A 16,909-nucleotide genomic window follows, 5' to 3' on the forward strand; every position below is an offset into this window, starting at 1 on the left:
GTAACAGTATACCGCAGCAGGTCACAACAGAAAGCGTGAGAGAAATTGTTTATTCATTAAATTGCTAAATTATATAGTTTGTACTGTATTTTTTAACGTAGCCGCCGATTCTGAACAAAACTAAGACATAAATTGTTCTTTCTAGGGTTCAAACGGTTAAGAACACACTCCCTCTGGAACCACGCAGCTTCGGCTTCTTTTGAGCAGGCTTCCGTAATCGATACCATTGGTACAGTAATTTCCGATGCTCATCGATGATATCATATTGTTGACCTATTTGATGATATGATATTGTTGTAGTCTACGATGATATATTGCAAATTCTGCTTTTTTTTAATGTCAGGGTCTGGACTACCTAAAAAAAATAGGTCAAATATGGCCTGAGCTCTGGTTATATCAAATAAATACATGAATCCATTGATCCAGCTTACTCTGGGAATGAAGGCGTCTTTTCCTGCGTGTTTTGCATGTCTCATCCCAAAGACCTGACATAATCTAGTATGTGAATCTTTGTGGAAGAACCTACACAATAAATTCTGTATAGCTTACGGAGATAAACAGTACATTATATTGAGGACATTTTCATTTCAATGTTTTGTCTCTCGTGTAAAATCTGATCTGCACTGCTGAACTACGTTACAATGTCGACGGTACAAATTTAAGTGTGATATCTTAAGAGTTCATAGAATCTTCCACCACATGTCCTACATCTGGGGTTTGTATTTTGCTCGTGCACCATCATTCACGTTTTTCGGCCGGCTGCGGGTTGAATAAGTAATTTCTAGAAAGACGTAAAAATTATTCATTGATGTAGCCTACTTTCGCGCGCGCAGAAGGACTGACATTTCGGTTCCCACCTTTCTTCCGCCGTTACCTAGCAACCACCAATAGCGTACCTCCAACCTGCGTCACCTCCTCTACGTGAGTATCTGATTTTAAACATTCTTTGGAGCGAACACAACTAATTTCCCTCAGAAGTGCTGGGGGCAGCCTAATTAATTTCTGTACACCTTATAATAATCACGCACGCTTGCAGGAGCGGAGTCAGTCGTCCGTGAGAAGTTCCCGCGGCAACATGGGCGACTACAACTCCTCCGCACCGCCCGAGCCACCCGAGCCGCCCGAGCCAGTGACGGAGGCACCGGACTGGGGAGACCCGCCCCTCGGGCCCGAGGCCACCGCCGTCCCGATCGTCTTCGCCCTCATCTGCGTGGTGGGGCTGGCGGGAAACCTGCTGGTCATCTACGTGGTGTGGAAATACGAGAGGATGAAGTCAGGTAAGTGTTTTGTTCGTGATTTGTTTGTTTATTGTTTGTTTGTTTGTTTGTTTGTTTGCTTGTTTGTTTGTTTGTTTGCTTCTTGTGTTCGCATGGTCTGTAGGGACTGGTACAAACAAAAACAGGAACCTACCAGTAACGGTTTTCCGTCGCTTTTGCTCCATGAATGTCGATGTACATTGGGAATGGTGTTTTTTAACATAGTATGTAGAGCAGTGACTGGAAAATTGACTTTTAAAAAATCTGATTTTCAAGCCCTAAAAACTGCGCATGCATTAGTCACCTTGAAGGCGTAAAACACACCAGTTTTGTACAGTACCGGTAAGTACAAGCTGCGTCAGGCCGGTCTGTAAGGTTTGATCCACTCACACCTGGAAGGTCCTCAAAAAATGTAGCGGGTTCTTAGTAAGGTGATCGAGTTGTGGCTCTAGCTTGTCAAGCACTGGACCTCCGGCCTTGCGCGCCATCCGAGCAAGGATGGAGAGGATAAAACCAGAAGCTAGCTTTTTTTCACCTGAGTCGAGTGAAATTGTTTTTGGTTCCGCCTGAATATTTAACCGTATTTCCTGACCGAGAAATAAGACAGTTAACTCGTTAATGAGTGTGGTTTTCCACAGATGTGCCTGTCCTTGGTACTGAACGCTATCCACACTAAAACACGCCTGTCCTTGGTACGGAACACTATCCACACTCAAACACGCCTGTCCTTGGTACTAAACGCTATCCACACAAAAAACAGTTTTCCTTGGCGCTGAACGCTTTCCACACAAAACCTCCGTGCCCTCGCACACAAACACACCTGTCCTTAATGCTGAACGCCATCCACATTCAAAACCAGCTGTCCTTGGTACTGAACACTACCCACACAAAAACCGCTTTTCCTTGGTACTGAACGCTATCCACAAAAAATCGTCTGCCCCTGGTGCTGAACGCCATCCACACAAAAACACGTCGGTCCTTGGTACTAAACACTATACACACACACATACACACCTGTCCCTGGTACTAAACGCTATCTATAGGTACTGAACGCTCTCCACACAAACACACCTGTCCTTGGTGCTGAACACCATCCACGTACAAACTCACACGTATTTTTCTAACCTAAATTGTTTTATTCCGTGGCTCCAGTGACGAACTACTACATCGTGAACCTGGCGGTGGCTGACGTGGCGTTCCTGATCTGCTGCGTGCCGTTCAGCGCCGCCGGCTTCACCACCACCAGCTGGCACTACGGACTCTTCATGTGCAAGTTCGTCTTCTACTTCATGCAGGTAAGTCTGTCACAAAACAGTCTCGTGAAACACAAAAACGCAAAACTCAGGGTTCGATTCCCGTCCGTGTTCTGATTTCATGTGCAGGTTCGTCTTCTACTTTATGCAGGTAAGTCTGTGAAAAGACAACTATAGCCATCGTGGCCTCGTCGTGAAACACAAAAACGCAAATTCCGGATCCTGGGTTCGATTCCCGTTGGTGTTATGATGTCATGTGCAAAGTAGTCTTCTACTTCATGCCGCTGGGTCTAACTTCATGGGTTCGATTCTCGTTAGTGTTCTGATTTAACACAAAACGTCAAGTCCAGGGTTCGATTCCCGTTAGTGATTTCATGTGCACATTAGTCTTCTAGATCTTGCAGGGGAGTCTGCTGAAGGATTAACTATGCCACTTATAAATTGCTAGCGTGGTCTCGTGAAACACGAAATGCAAAGCCATGGTCAATGTGCGTGAGGACCACAAGGTCCAGAGTTTGAATCCCGACCGGGTCTTGTTCCCTTGTGAAAACATGGCTGTATCATCTGTAACGCCATTAACTTCCCAGAAGCCAGGACATTTCCGTTAATCTAGCTCGCCTTCAGAAATACAACTTGATACGGAGCTTCAAAGCGAATCAAAGGTTCTATGAACAAATAAAATAAGGTCTACTTTGCGCTGGGTATAAGTAGAGTAAGCCATAACCTAGTTTCGTTTTCGTTATGCCATCAGTGGTCTAGAAATGGGGTCTATTAAAGTTCAATAAAGGCGGTGGAAGGAGAGGGATGGGCTCCGCCTTCTAATCCCGTGGCCTAGACACAGTGGATTAACAACCCACTGCACCTACGGCTCCAAAAAAGGCTATGGGACGATCTTTACCTTAAACATGAATTATGCAAGATTAAGAAAAAGCAGAAAGTAAATCTTCCAGTCATTTCTTTACACCATGAGTTAACTCGACCAGATATTTAGAGAAAGAAATGACAACATGTTTAAAACCTGTGATATTCTGTACATGTATATTTTGGACGGGTATATAGCCTAAATAACCACCCTTCGGCGTAACACACCTGCTTCTGTATCTGTATAACCTGTATAATATAACCGCCCTTCGGCTTAACACATATGTACACCAGCTTCTGTATGTGTATGTGTATAGCCGGTTATTCCAAACCAACACGTGGCTAGGCATGTGCCTCCATCTCCCAGCCTACCGTCTCTAGGTGTCTAATAATCCGACAACTTCCTGTCCATTATTTGATGTAATTCAATACGGTTATTAGCGGTCCTTGTGTAACTATTCTTGCGCAGTTCACAAACCAATTTCTGTTCACTGGCCTTAGGCAACCAGGTGTTGCGAAATCCGTAGCTTCTGGGGTAACGTCATTGATTTAGGGAAGTATCATATTGAAAAGCATCAAATTCATCAGTTACAACTTCAAAAGCATCATTACTGATTCTTATATGGAGGATGCCATTAGCAATACTAGATTCTGTAGGTGGAAATGCTTTCGTGACGCTTACCACCAAATATGGACATTTGAAATGCCGTGCCATGTAAGAGCAAAAGTATCATTAGAATTCGTACAAAACTTAGTCTCGAGTTTATGTAATACTGTACAAAATGAATCAGGCAACTTCTCTGAAGTGTTAGACGTTCCAGATACCATCAATGACTAGTGATCACATAGCATCGCTGACTGTTATCATGCTCCATCACTGATGAAAGGTAGCGGATGCTATGTGGAACGTCTTTAAACTTCAGAGAATCCATCCAGTTGATTGATTTATTTTGTAGTACATAAACTTCAAGAACCTTCGTCTTCTCGTACAGACGTGACTCTCGAACAGACGCAAACCTTTGTTCCTACACAAAACGTTTACTCTTCGATTTTTCGACTGGCCTGCTGCTCTGGTCTCCGTTAGAGTGATCCTTTAATCTAGTTCAGCCTTTAATAAGCCAACTGGGTATTAAGTCAGCATCGAGAGTCTATTTATTCATGCATCGAGATTTACTAATACCAAACGTTGAGGACAGCTTGATGTAACAGGTGAGCATTACCTTGACAAAATGTCAAACCAGAGACCACTTAGACGGAAATTGACCCCTACTCTTTTTTGTAAATGCTGTGGGATTTTTAACGGCTCTCCTTAGAGTCAGTTAGACACGTACACGTAAATCCGCCGCTGTACGGCACAGGCCAACTAAGGCAAGTGAGAAAATGTGCATATAAAGTGCATATGTGCTAAGGCCTGCCAGGAAGTCAACAAACCAGCGTTACCCTAACCACAAATCCACCTCCCTGCGGTTCAATCCTGTATAAATCTGCTCCACACGAAGCAATCATTAATAAAACATCAGCGCAGTGGCCGGTGGATAATTTCCGGTTATTTTTCTGTCCTTTTTTTTCGGCGATCAATACAAAATGGGAAAAGGCGATTAGATGAGGCCTGCAGCGTCCTTGGTTTTTAGATTGGTCAGCATCTAGCGACTTAAAGAAACTCACCAACTCTTCCATCACCCTGTCTAACAGATCAGTAAGACAACTTGATGAAGCGCGAGATGCTTAATATACTTTGGAAAAATGTTTGTGTCCACATGGAATTGATACAGAAACAGAAATATAGGTCAATGATTTTGTATTTTGTAGGAACAAGCTGTTGCTGTAGAAGGACTTACATACTGGTATTTAGACAGTGTAATGGTGTGAGCTAGAACAGATAGAAGAAGTTTCAATAGTCTGAAAGAGAGAAAGGGAGAGCGTGCCATTATTATGCAGTCAGTGGAAAGAATCTGTTGCCGTCGAAGGACTGTTGTTTGGACAGGGTAATGAAGTGGACTAGAAGGGAACCTAGCGGTGCACGGAAAAGCTCTCAATCATGTCAATGGTGGAACAAGACGTGAGAGTTAACCGAACAATTGCCATGAAACTATCTGTAGAAGAGAAGCTTCGTCTGTACGAGGGGGAATCCAGCTTTTATGCGGCCAGGTGATAGCCAAGCCAACGGCGTCACGACTAATCCTCTGTCGTGACTACGGCATTAACGTTAACGCTGTCGGCATTGATTTGTGTTAGAAAAATCTGAGATGACAGATTCGGTTGACGGGATTTACGGCTTATATGAAATTCAGGAAACTGTCGACAGACATTTATCTTATTTTATTACCAAAATTGGGTCGATATTAAGAATCACCGCACTAATAATCAGGAATAATCAATAGATTAAATGGCATGCTTTGATTCTGGGTATTTCGTTTGTTTGGCATGCAAGCTGTGTAAGACTGGACTGTAAGATTTGATCCACGCACACCGGATGGACTTCTACTCTTTTATATGAGTGTGCGGGATATTTAACCTGCTCAAGGGATCTTAAAACACTGGATCTTTACGTTGTATCCAAGAATACGCCAACTGAAGCTGGGTACTCATTTGCACCTGAGTGGAGTGGGGGGAGATAGCTGAAAAGTGCTGTCCCCAAGGACAATGGACTGGATACAAAGCACAGATGGCTTTACGTCACATTTAAAAGTACGTTTCTGAGCCAGGTACTAATTGTCACCTGAGTGGAGTAAGGAAATACGTGTTAAGTACCTTTTTCAAGGACACATTGTTTTTGGCTTGCCAGTTTTGGAATGACCATACCTCTCCAAAATTTGCGAGCCAGTCTGTCTCTGCTAATGCTTTAGAGTTTTATTAGAAATACGGCGCCGTCTTACTCTGCTCGACTCGTAATTCAATAACAGATGTTAAGTGGAGTGTTTTTCTATACTCCAACATTTATTAAGAGGTCCCGAGTCATGCCCTTGCAAAAGGCACTTTACACGAATTTCCCCACTTATCTCAAGTGCAAATGAGTATGTCTATTGTTCGTGCGTGGTGGCGGCATAAAAATAAGTTGAAAAACAACTTGAGTGTGTCGTTGTAATTTACAACACATGGCGACGACACACTCAAGTTGTTTTTGAAATTCGTGTAAAGTGCCTTTTGCAAGGGCATGACAGGATTTAAACTCGGGAATTCTCGGTTCCGAACCAAACGCTAGGCCACACAAGCCCACACGAGTGGATTTCTTGAACGGTGGATACGTTATGTCCCAGTCTGCCATAAAAAATGATTGCATGCAATACTAGTACTTTCTAGTGCTACTTTTGAGCCGATCCTCAAATTCTGAGCAGACTCACGGAGATTTAAGAGGCAACGATAAGACACGCGCGCCCTACTTTGGAATCTGCCTCTTAATCGTAGTAGTACGCTCGCGCCACGGCTGATACAAAAGGTCACGTCGTGAGGACATATTCCATCTTCTCCTCATTAATTACAAGGGCGATCTGTCGATACTCAGTCCAGCTGTGCAGGCCTTCTGATCACCGGTATGACCTCGCCCGTTATAAGCCCGTTAAAATCGATGCGATGCGGAACATCTTGACAATTCAATCCCTCTTTTTTTATTGCTTTTTTCCACGGTCGATGACCTTTGATGAGTCATTTTCGTAAGATAAATGTAGCAATTTACAATGTACGGACACTGGAGGTACTTTTCGGCTGTCAATCAATGAGTAAAAGTCTCAGGAACTCAATGATTTACAGCCGGAATGTGTCCATATAAAGGCTTAATGTCCATTATGTCGATGTCTTTAATTGGAACCAGTTTGTGTTTATGGGGTGCCATTATCCCTCAAAGCACGGCCTGCTGTCACAAAGGAAGACTCATGTAAATCTATGCTACTGAAGAGACTGACAGATGCAATATTTGTCAGGTATGTCATTAACGAAATCCCGGGCTTCTAGAGCATGTGTATGGCAGATATAATATACTCAAAATGCCCTCAATAATGTTTGCTATCTTGTTGCTATGTTGCTACCAAAGGATTGGAAGTTGGCATCTCTACCTCTTTAGGCTTACTGAGAAGAAGGAAAGATGTTACTACGTAGTCATGCGTTCGAGTATCTACAGAGTTATCAACCCAGGACTAAGGTGTACAGGGCGGCTATCTTCTTGCTTCCTGCTACGCGATTTTGTTGTTGAACTAGTCAAAGAACATGGTCTAGCCCAACAAAGTACTGCTTTTTTATTCCTACTCAAACACATAGGGTGACCAGCCCCTCCAATTTGTTACATACTGTAACCAAACACCACAGTGTGTATGCTAATATCAGTTACCGAAGGAAGGAAACATATGTGAGCTTGAGTGCGTGTGTTTTGCCTGCAGGTGACGACCATGGCCACCTGCCTGACGCTGGCCGCCCTGAGTGTGGACCGGTATGTCGCCATCGTCCATCCCGTCTCCTCCCTCGACAGACGCACCCCAACACTCGCCATGGCCATCAGCGCAGGGATATGGATAGGTACGGAGTTTTCTTAATTTTTTTTTTTTTGCTCCTAGCATTTGCTTTGGGTGTGTGATGAATTTGTCCGTCTTTTCGTCGGTTGAGTGACAGCACGTGGGTGGGAGAATTCGCTAACCACAGAATACAAAAGGTCAGACACAGGTAATTAGGTAACCCGCTGCTTCCTGGGAGCCACCATGTACCGGGAAGTTGTGCCCGTAATTCAGTATTATGCAATGCTCCTCTATATCTACAGCAAAATTTATCTTTAAACATAACAGATGATTGATTGATTGATTGATTGATTGATTGATTGATTGATTGATTGATTGATTGATTGATTGATTGATCGATTGATCGATTGATCGATTGATCGATTGATCGATTGATCGATTGATCGATTGATCGATTGATGGCTGTTCCAGGGTCGTTCCTGCTGTCCGTGCCGGTTGCCATCTACACCGAGCTGGTGAAGGGGTTCTGGTTCGGCCCGCAGGTGTACTGTCAGGAGCAGTGGCCCTCCAGACAGGTCAGTTTGACAATCTGACTACATCAGCATTCCACTAGCCAAGCCCTTTGAAGCGTGGAGACCAACGCCTCTAAGTCAAGAGAATTGGGAACATGCTTGTCCTTTTGATTCATCTGCTACCATCATAGTCCGACTGAGTACTGTTGCCCGATTACTTGTTTTTGCTCTGTTTTGTCTTCCTGTTCTTCTTCTACAAAGAAATAAGGTCAATGACCTGAACCAGACGTCTGTCACCATAGTAATTAGTGTTGGGTTACATCATGTTGCAATTTCATACCAGAAGGGATTTAGACTCCTGGCATCGTGTTATATAAGAATGTAAGAATTAACGGAGCAGACCATATGCAAAATAAAGATAAACATCATGCATTTACTTTACAAATGTTACCTTTCTATTACATGTTTGTTTCCACAGGCTGAGCTCGGCTACAACATCTACACCATCCTCATCAGTTACGTCATCCCGCTGCTGGTCAGCGCCACGTCTCACACCCTCATCGTCTGCAGCCTCTACAAGAAAAACAGCGTCCAGCCGCACCACAACCTGCACAACGAGGAACAGGTGGACATATCCTTATACCTTTAACCTTTAACCTCAGACCTTTAACCTCAGACCTTTAACCTGTACAAGAACAACAGCGTCCAGCCGCACCACAACCTGCACAACGAGAAACAGGTGGGCATAACCTTATACCTTTAACCTTTAACCTCAGACCTTTAACCTCAGACCTTTAACCTGTACAAGAACAACAGCGTCCAGCCGCACCACAACCTGCACAACGAGGAACAGGTGGGTATAACCTCTGACCTTTAACCTGACTTTTAACCTGCACTAGAACAACAGCGTCCAGCCGCACCACAACCAGCACAACGAGGAACAGGTGGGCATAACCTCTGACCTTTAACCTCACCTTTAACCTGTATAAGAACAACAGCGTCTAGCCGCACCACAACCTGCACAACGAGGAACAGGTGGGCATAACCTTAGACCCTTAACCTTTAACCTCAGACCTTTAACCTGTCACTAACGTCCCATACTGCACAACGAAAAAGAGGTAGGCTTTTTTTTCTCTCAACGCGACAAAATTAGGTAAAAGCATTAGTCGTATCACTTCTTCTGTCTATGGAGGTTTTATGAATTTGTTCGTTTGCTTGTGTGTCCGTAGCTATTTGAATACAGTCCCAAAAAGGAAAGGGAAATGGCGTAACCACAGACTGACGGAAAGGGCAAATTGGGCGTCAAAATAGTCTCCCTGCAGTCCGGCAGGACAATGCTCTCATCAGATAAACGTCAACCCATTCTTAAATCTTTCTTCTCGTTCCTGTCCAGGCCCTGCGTAAGAAGAAGAAAGTGACCCGGATGGTGGCGGTGGTGGTGACGCTGTTCGCCGCCTGCTGGCTGCCCAACCACGTCATCAACCTCGTCAAACAGGTACACAGACTTTAGCATCTGTGTGTTTGTTTGTTTGTTTGTTTGTTTGTTTGTTTGTTTGGGCCTCTTTTTAGCCATGCTAACAAATCTCTCCGTCGATGTTACAAAAACACTGAGGATTGGACTATATATATATTGGACTCAGAAACTATCAATTGGGTGAACGAACGCATTACATCGGTAAATGTCAATAATCAGTCAATCGATGACTTATTGATTAATTAATTCTGATCGATTCTCCCCAGTTGAACCTGGTTACGCTCGGGTACGAGATGTACTGTGTGAAGATCACGGCCCTGTGTCTGAGTTACGCCAACTCCGCAGCCAACCCGTTTGTGTACGGCTTCATGGGACAGAACTTCAGAAAGAGCTTCAAGAAGGCCTTCCCAAGGTGGGTAGTGATGATGTAGGGTCGTATCCAGAACTGTGTTTTATCCATCCCGGCATCCGTATACAGAACTATGCGCCGGGGGCAAATCTAGCCTCCACCAGGCCTTTCTACGAGAATACGGATCGTGGAATTCGCCAAAAAAGAGAGTAGAATTGGCCAGGGGAGTCCGGCCGCAGGGAGGTTGTTTCTTCCCCTCCGAAGTGCGCGGTCGCTGGCGAATTCCCGATGGCCTCTATACCAGTGCTCAGTTTTAACCAACTTCCTCTTTTACTTCTTTTTCGTCCTTCCAGATGTTTCCACCAGAACCGCGTGGCCGTGATGATGCCGGACGGGGCCCGGGCGGGAGGGTCCGGAACAGGGAACGGATCGGGCAACGGGAACAACGTCAACCTCAAACCGTTCGTGAACAACAAGGTCTCCACTGTGGAGGAACACACTCCCTCAGTGTGAACCCATGGTTGTATCGTACCCAGAACCAAGCTTATCTAGGTTGATGCCCGAATGGGTCAGGGTTAGGATCAGGCACGGTTCTGGACAGTCTCCTCGTATCCAAGAACGTAGATTTGCCGCTCAAACCAACACACAAAACGTTTCATTCTGATCTACCTCAAAACTACCGTGACAGTGCCAAAGTTTTTACTGCGAGCCAATAGCTCCTGTAAACGTCCTGAAATCAGCGATATTTTTCCTAATGCACTTACGTAACATTCAGTTGAAAGCTAATGAAACGACAGCCGTCTTTGGCAATAAAACCATGCTGTGTGATATTCGGGGCACTTGACAGGTATGCACGCCACCTTGCGGGTAAAAAGATTATCACAACAGCTGTATATAAAGATTTAGATGCTGTCAGTGAAATAGTGTGTGGTTGTCTGATAATATCACAGAGGAGTCACAACAATTTGATCATATATTGTTTCTTGCATACATGTAAAGGTACTTGTGTCATCGATAAGGTTAGACATCCAGGTACGAAACACAAGATATTAATCAAGTACTTGTCAGACGTTTCAGAGAGCATCCGAAATCTTTCACCAGTGACTTAGAACGTGTTAGGTGGCGTATCGTACGCGTAATAATGTTATCATTGTACCCCAAAGATATATTTCTTGGATTTTTGGATCTTCAGTCGTTCAATAGCAGCTACAATGTTTGCTGTCCAGACTACTCTCGTGTTGTGCTGTTAGCTGCTAGTCAAGGTAAATATATTTGATATTGTATATAATAAAGTTATAACGTTATATATATATTGACCAAGAGAGACGAAGAAGAAGATTTGATATTGTACAGAAAAAAATATTTGTTGTGGACAGACGCGTTTGAAAATTGAGAGAACTCAAGGAATGGTAAAGAGATGTAAACGGACTGTCATATGCAGAGTGTATTCATGATACATGTATTATAGTTTTATATATATTTATATGGACAATCACAAATAACGGATATAAATTGATAAATGTTATTTGTCATTTGATATTTTTGTGATTTTGACTTTCAGTGTGTGATTGTAATTTCCTGCATGTGATTTTAACAATATAGATGTACGTTCGCACTTGACAATCATGATAATGAAAGTCGCACAACCTAAAAAAAAAGCTTAAGCAGACCGTACAATGTACATACAGAGGAAAAGTTGTCAATACAGGAAAGATTTTTTGTCTGTATTCCTGCTTGTGTTTTTTTTCAAGATATGGTTACTATATATATATTATCTTCATAATGCACTATTATTGTTCGCAATCGGCCACCATGACGAAATGAATTCGAAGCAAATTGACCTTCGTGTCAGTCTGCGGTAAAACGTTTCGTTATCCCCTCACTTCCTGTGTCTCCACTCCATTCAAATAACCACGGACACATAGCCAAATAAACAAACAAACCACTAAAAACAAAACTTTCGTACAAGAGGGCAACAATCAGACAGTACCTACAACGCTGTAGACATAGACCCATTGTACAGGTTAATAGAAGTATCTACAAGTTCTTCCGCTGACTGTACACGTCGGTACCCTAAAAGAGACAAGGTCTGTCGGCATTTCTCTTGTATAAAGTTCACTTGAGCGAAGCTTAGCGCAAGCCTCCAGCCTCCCGTCCTGTCCTTAGACCGCCGGCGGGTGGAGAAGGGCGCCCGGGCGGGGTCTGACGCGTTGGTGTTCCGCCGGACCCACCTGTACACCGCCTTGTGTAGAGGCACGCCGAGAGACTGGTACAGCTTCCTCATCTTCTCAACGGGTGCTGAGGCCACGTCTTCAAACCTTAGCAGTGTGTAGCGTTCATTAAAACGGCTAGCTGTGACGTTTTTAAGGTGAACGTTTCTTACGATCGATTCACAGAGCCCGTACACTTCGCCGTCGTCGATGTCGTCGTCAAAGAACGTGGTGACGTTGTCTTTCCTGTGATGACGTAAGGCGAGGCGTGACGCAATGGTTGCCCGTGGGTCTCGCACCAGGTGTAAAACGCGGAGGTCCAAGTCGTTCTGCTCTGTTATTGGCTGAAGAACACTTATATTTGCCAAGCGGATTGTTTTGATAACAGTAAATCGTCTCGCCCTGCAAGCTCTGCCCAAAACCTCTGCCAGAAGCTCTGCAGGGATAGGGCACCTCAAAGCGGTTCTTGAGTCGTTCGCTCTCAATTTCTTAAAGCTTCTACACAACTTCAGAATGACTTTAGACTTGGTGGGCGCTCCAAAGGTCTTGTTGTTCAGGTAAAACGGCATGAGGTCCACGAGATTCTTAAAGTCGCAGGTTAAGATGCCTTGAAGTAATTTTAACTGCTCAGCTTCTGAGACGTTGTGTGTTTTGTTGGGGTGGTTCTTTAGTGCCCATAGTGGCTCATAGACGTAAAAGACGTCCGGGTGTTGGTTAAACAACTCGCCTACAAAAGACGACCCACTCCTCATCTGTGTGACAATAAGGACTGCAGTTCTAGGCGGGCTTCCAGTCAAACTCCTCGGCTCGTAGCTGCTCGCGTCGCGATGCAGCGAAAGTTGCGCTCTTATTCCGGAAGTCAAATGAAAAACGACGATGTTGCAGTACAGGAGGGCGGAAATTCCAGACACCAGGAGTAGGAGCAGGAGTTTCTTAGTCCGTCGTAGTGACAGCATGTTGGTATGTCTGGAAAATGACAATGACAGTGTTCTTTATTTGCACATCCATGCCCATATGGGCTAAATGCAGTACATGCAGTTTCACATGAATCAGTCGTAGAAACACTACAATTCTACAGATGTGCTACACTTCACCTATAGTGTACAAACGGCCGGATGAACATGTATGGCTAACGTTTACGTGCGTCTCCCCTCTTTTTAAAACAGGTATATCACAGAGTTTTTGTTGTACAGTAAATAAAGCCACGTTGGTGGAGGCTGTATAGGTATAATACGTGCCTTCGGATCAAAAAAGAAACAGTAGTGCGTTTTAAGTTAGAAGAGTCTAGGGTCCTGGACAGTGCAGCATAGAGAACTCTAACGGAGGGCAGCGAGGGGTCAGCTACTTCGCCATGCATTTACGAAGGATAGACGGACTTTGAAGACGCTTCAAGCTAGTGAAAAGACGTACAGAAATAGTCAAATCAGACCTTCTACAGATCAAGTACACAACTTAACCAGTGGTCTGCGAAAAGGCGACCTCCAAGCAGATGTTGGGATGGAAAATTATGACGTTTTCTGGGCGAACCGTTTGTTAGTGTGGTTACGGAGGAGGGAGAAATTATAGCGTCACTATTTTCCACCCAGACATCTGCTTGGAGATGACGGAAGGACGTTTCCTGACTTTGTTGATGTTTGGGGACGACAAGTCACTTAAACAACCCCGCAGTCACATAAACAGACCCGTACAGCGTAAACACGCACCGGCACAGGCGACATGTGGAACACTTCAGCTCACTCACAAAATCACTCTTTGTGTTTTAGTAAGAGGGTAGGTAAGAAAACTGATGCGCGCGTGCGAATAAAAAAAAGTTTTGCAAAAAAAAAAAGAGTTGTTTTCATTATGAAATCTACGTGGTCATGAGGGTTGAACAAATGGGACAGAATATGGTTTGGCGAATAATCTAATCTTCAAGTTCATTTCCTTACAATTTCGTCTTTTTTCGTTTGATTTTGGCATTCTACGACATTGGTATAGTTTTTACTTATTTTTTTGTAACTTACGGTATATTTTTGCTCATTTTGCAACTGTTTTGTACGATTTACAGTATGGTTGAAAACTTTTTTTATTTTTGGAAACGGCCGAAAATTCATGCGCGCGCGGATGTCATCCATATAATCAAATCAACATGGCCTAAAAACAGACTGTACGTGACGTGTGGCCTGACTAGGGTACGCATTCGGTGAAGTTTTGAACATCACTGACGTAGCTATTAGCTATGTTCTTTCTCTACCAAGTGACTTTATCCCACAAACATTTTAAAAACCCTTCAATTAAGAAGTGCTACACTGGCCTACTCTCCAAGCAGAGGTTGAGGGGGAATGATCGTTACCTTTTTATATATGGCCGTTTTTTTTTGTCGCTACCCCTACCAACCTCGGTGGCCACGGACCTTCTCTGGCTAATGGATACTGCCTGGCCAATTTGATACTGTCTTTTTGCCACCGATAGGGATCTGCTTGGAGATTAGCACTGGCCCACAATTCGTAATTCTTGGGTTAGGCCGCGGGCTCAATCCCGGCGGTACATAGTACTTAAGTATGATACTTAGCTTTCAGCAGCTAAAGGAAAGGCTATATGATCGTAGTTGAGCACACATCACTGCCGGTAGATTAACCTCTGCTGTAGTGCTTGGTAGTTTTGCGGCTACAAAAAGTGGGATAACGCCGCATTGTATACCGAAAGGTGTGAGAAGGATTTAAAAACTTAAACCATTAATAGTGAGTGGGATTGACTATCATGCATGTTATATACACACGCAGGTCTGTACCACTGTAATATATTTCGCCCTACTTGTCCAACGTAAAACAATACTAGCCGTCTCTCTATGTTAAAAAGATCAGACATTCAACTCACAAATGCAGAATTATAATATACTAACTATGACTCAGTTTTGCGTTTCCACTGAAGTGGGTAAAGGCAGGGTCTCGGCGCTTCGTCTGGCTAAGTACTCACTTGAACTCCAGCTGCACCAAGCCCGACTGCGCACCAACTCGGCCTGAGCCTGTCTCTATGAAACAGTGGTCTAATGTTTTGACAGAACAACAACTAAAGAGACTCACCCGTGTTACTTATCAACCGAGATGTTCAGTACGTCAGCTTGGGACTCTCTAGAAAAGGAGGAGAACAATACAGGTAGTCCGTGGGCACTTATCTGCGTACCTATTTCGCACACGGTCCAAACACAAGTGACTTGTAGATGGGCGGAAGTCCGCTATAGTGTGTGTATATAACATCTTTTGTCTCCAATTTTCTATATACGTTTGTTATGTGTCTGTCATACTCAGTATCTTGACCTGTACCTAGCCCGTCGTGGCATGAATGTACAATAAAGGTATTTCATTACCGCTGTTTATAATACTAGGAACCGTCATGCCTGAACATCACCAAGCAGGTGGACAAAGTAAACAGTTCAGGGGCAAAGTTATGCCGTAACCACCACAAAAAGCCCACGTTCCAGTATTCTGCACAGAGTCACGAATTTTCGGACACGGGTAAGTGACGCAGAAACTTTCAGTGGCAAACGATGACAGTAGCCTGGAATCCATCCGTGAACGCTTTATCTCCGCTCCGTGAAGGCAGAGCGGAGGAACGGAGCGGAGATAAAGCGTTCACGGACGGATTCCAGGCTACGGTGACAGAGCAATGCGCAGGTTTTGTGGATGGGCAACAGGTGGAACTGAGAACAGGATTTATGGATGTCAACTGCGTATGCAGCATGTCGTGTCGTCAGTGACAGCGAGGGTTCATTCATTCGTATGTATTATTCGTGATATGGTGACCGGAGGCATATCCCATGCCCATCTACATCTACTGGGCCGTGCGGAAATGCCGGGTAGTTAACAGTCGGAACACATAGTCTTCATTCTTCATGGAGGTCGTCAAATTGCTAAACATCTGAAACAAGAACAGAAGAGTGTGCACTGTTTCATTAAAACAAATGAAAAGTGATCAGCGTCGGCTATCTGGTTATTTTGTAAAAGTAGAAAGCATAAATCAGTAGGCTTATCCAGGTTATCCTACTACTGTGTGTGTACATATACGAATGTCGCCGTAGGGAAAATTTAAGCTAGCTTTTGTTCGCTCTTCACCGTTATGCATGCCTATGGCCTTACAAAGTACTAAAGTAAACACAAGTTCACACAGTATACTGTTCATGGTACATGTGTCCGACAGATACAGCACTAATACGTGCTAATGTTGGTTAGAAATGAATGCATTGGTGATCGCCTGGTGGCCTTTAAAGCCTTCTGGAGTTACGGTGTTCATATGCAAACAGATACACGCTCCCCAAAACATAACCTTCTTGGCGAAGGTAGGAAGACACGTGTACACCAACAAAACACTCCAAAATCCAGACAGTACTTCTTAACACCGCGAAAGAGCGCTATGGAAGGTATATCCTTGGCAGCGCGCTGTGGAAGGTCCGCGGAAGGTCCGCGGAAGAGCGCTATGGAAGGTGTATCCTTGGCAGCGCGCTGTGGAAGGTCCGCGGAAGAGCGCTATGGGAGGTATATCTTTGGCAGCGCGCTGTGGAAGGTCCGCGGAAGAG

At 44.2% G+C, this 16,909-nt stretch overlaps 1 protein-coding gene across 1 annotated transcript; it reads left to right on the top strand.

The window, feature by feature from the left end:
- Positions 1 to 1,062: 1,062 nt before the first annotated feature.
- LOC109474656 (G-protein coupled receptor 54-like) lies at positions 1,063 to 11,831 on the top strand. The gene is made up of 8 exons (XM_019775004.1): positions 1,063 to 1,277; positions 2,409 to 2,551; positions 7,741 to 7,876; positions 8,284 to 8,387; positions 8,803 to 8,949; positions 9,718 to 9,819; positions 10,065 to 10,210; positions 10,501 to 11,831. Exons 1-8 carry the CDS (start codon positions 1,076 to 1,078, stop codon positions 10,658 to 10,660), a joined length of 1,140 nt encoding a protein of 379 aa, XP_019630563.1. The 5' UTR covers positions 1,063 to 1,075; the 3' UTR covers positions 10,661 to 11,831.
- Positions 11,832 to 16,909: the final 5,078 nt, after the last annotated feature.

This window comes from Branchiostoma belcheri, unplaced genomic scaffold (genome assembly GCF_001625305.1).
Source record: "Branchiostoma belcheri isolate BF01 breed outbred unplaced genomic scaffold, Haploidv18h27 scaffold31, whole genome shotgun sequence".
In the NCBI taxonomy this organism is placed as follows: Eukaryota; Metazoa; Chordata; class Leptocardii; order Amphioxiformes; family Branchiostomatidae; genus Branchiostoma; species Branchiostoma belcheri.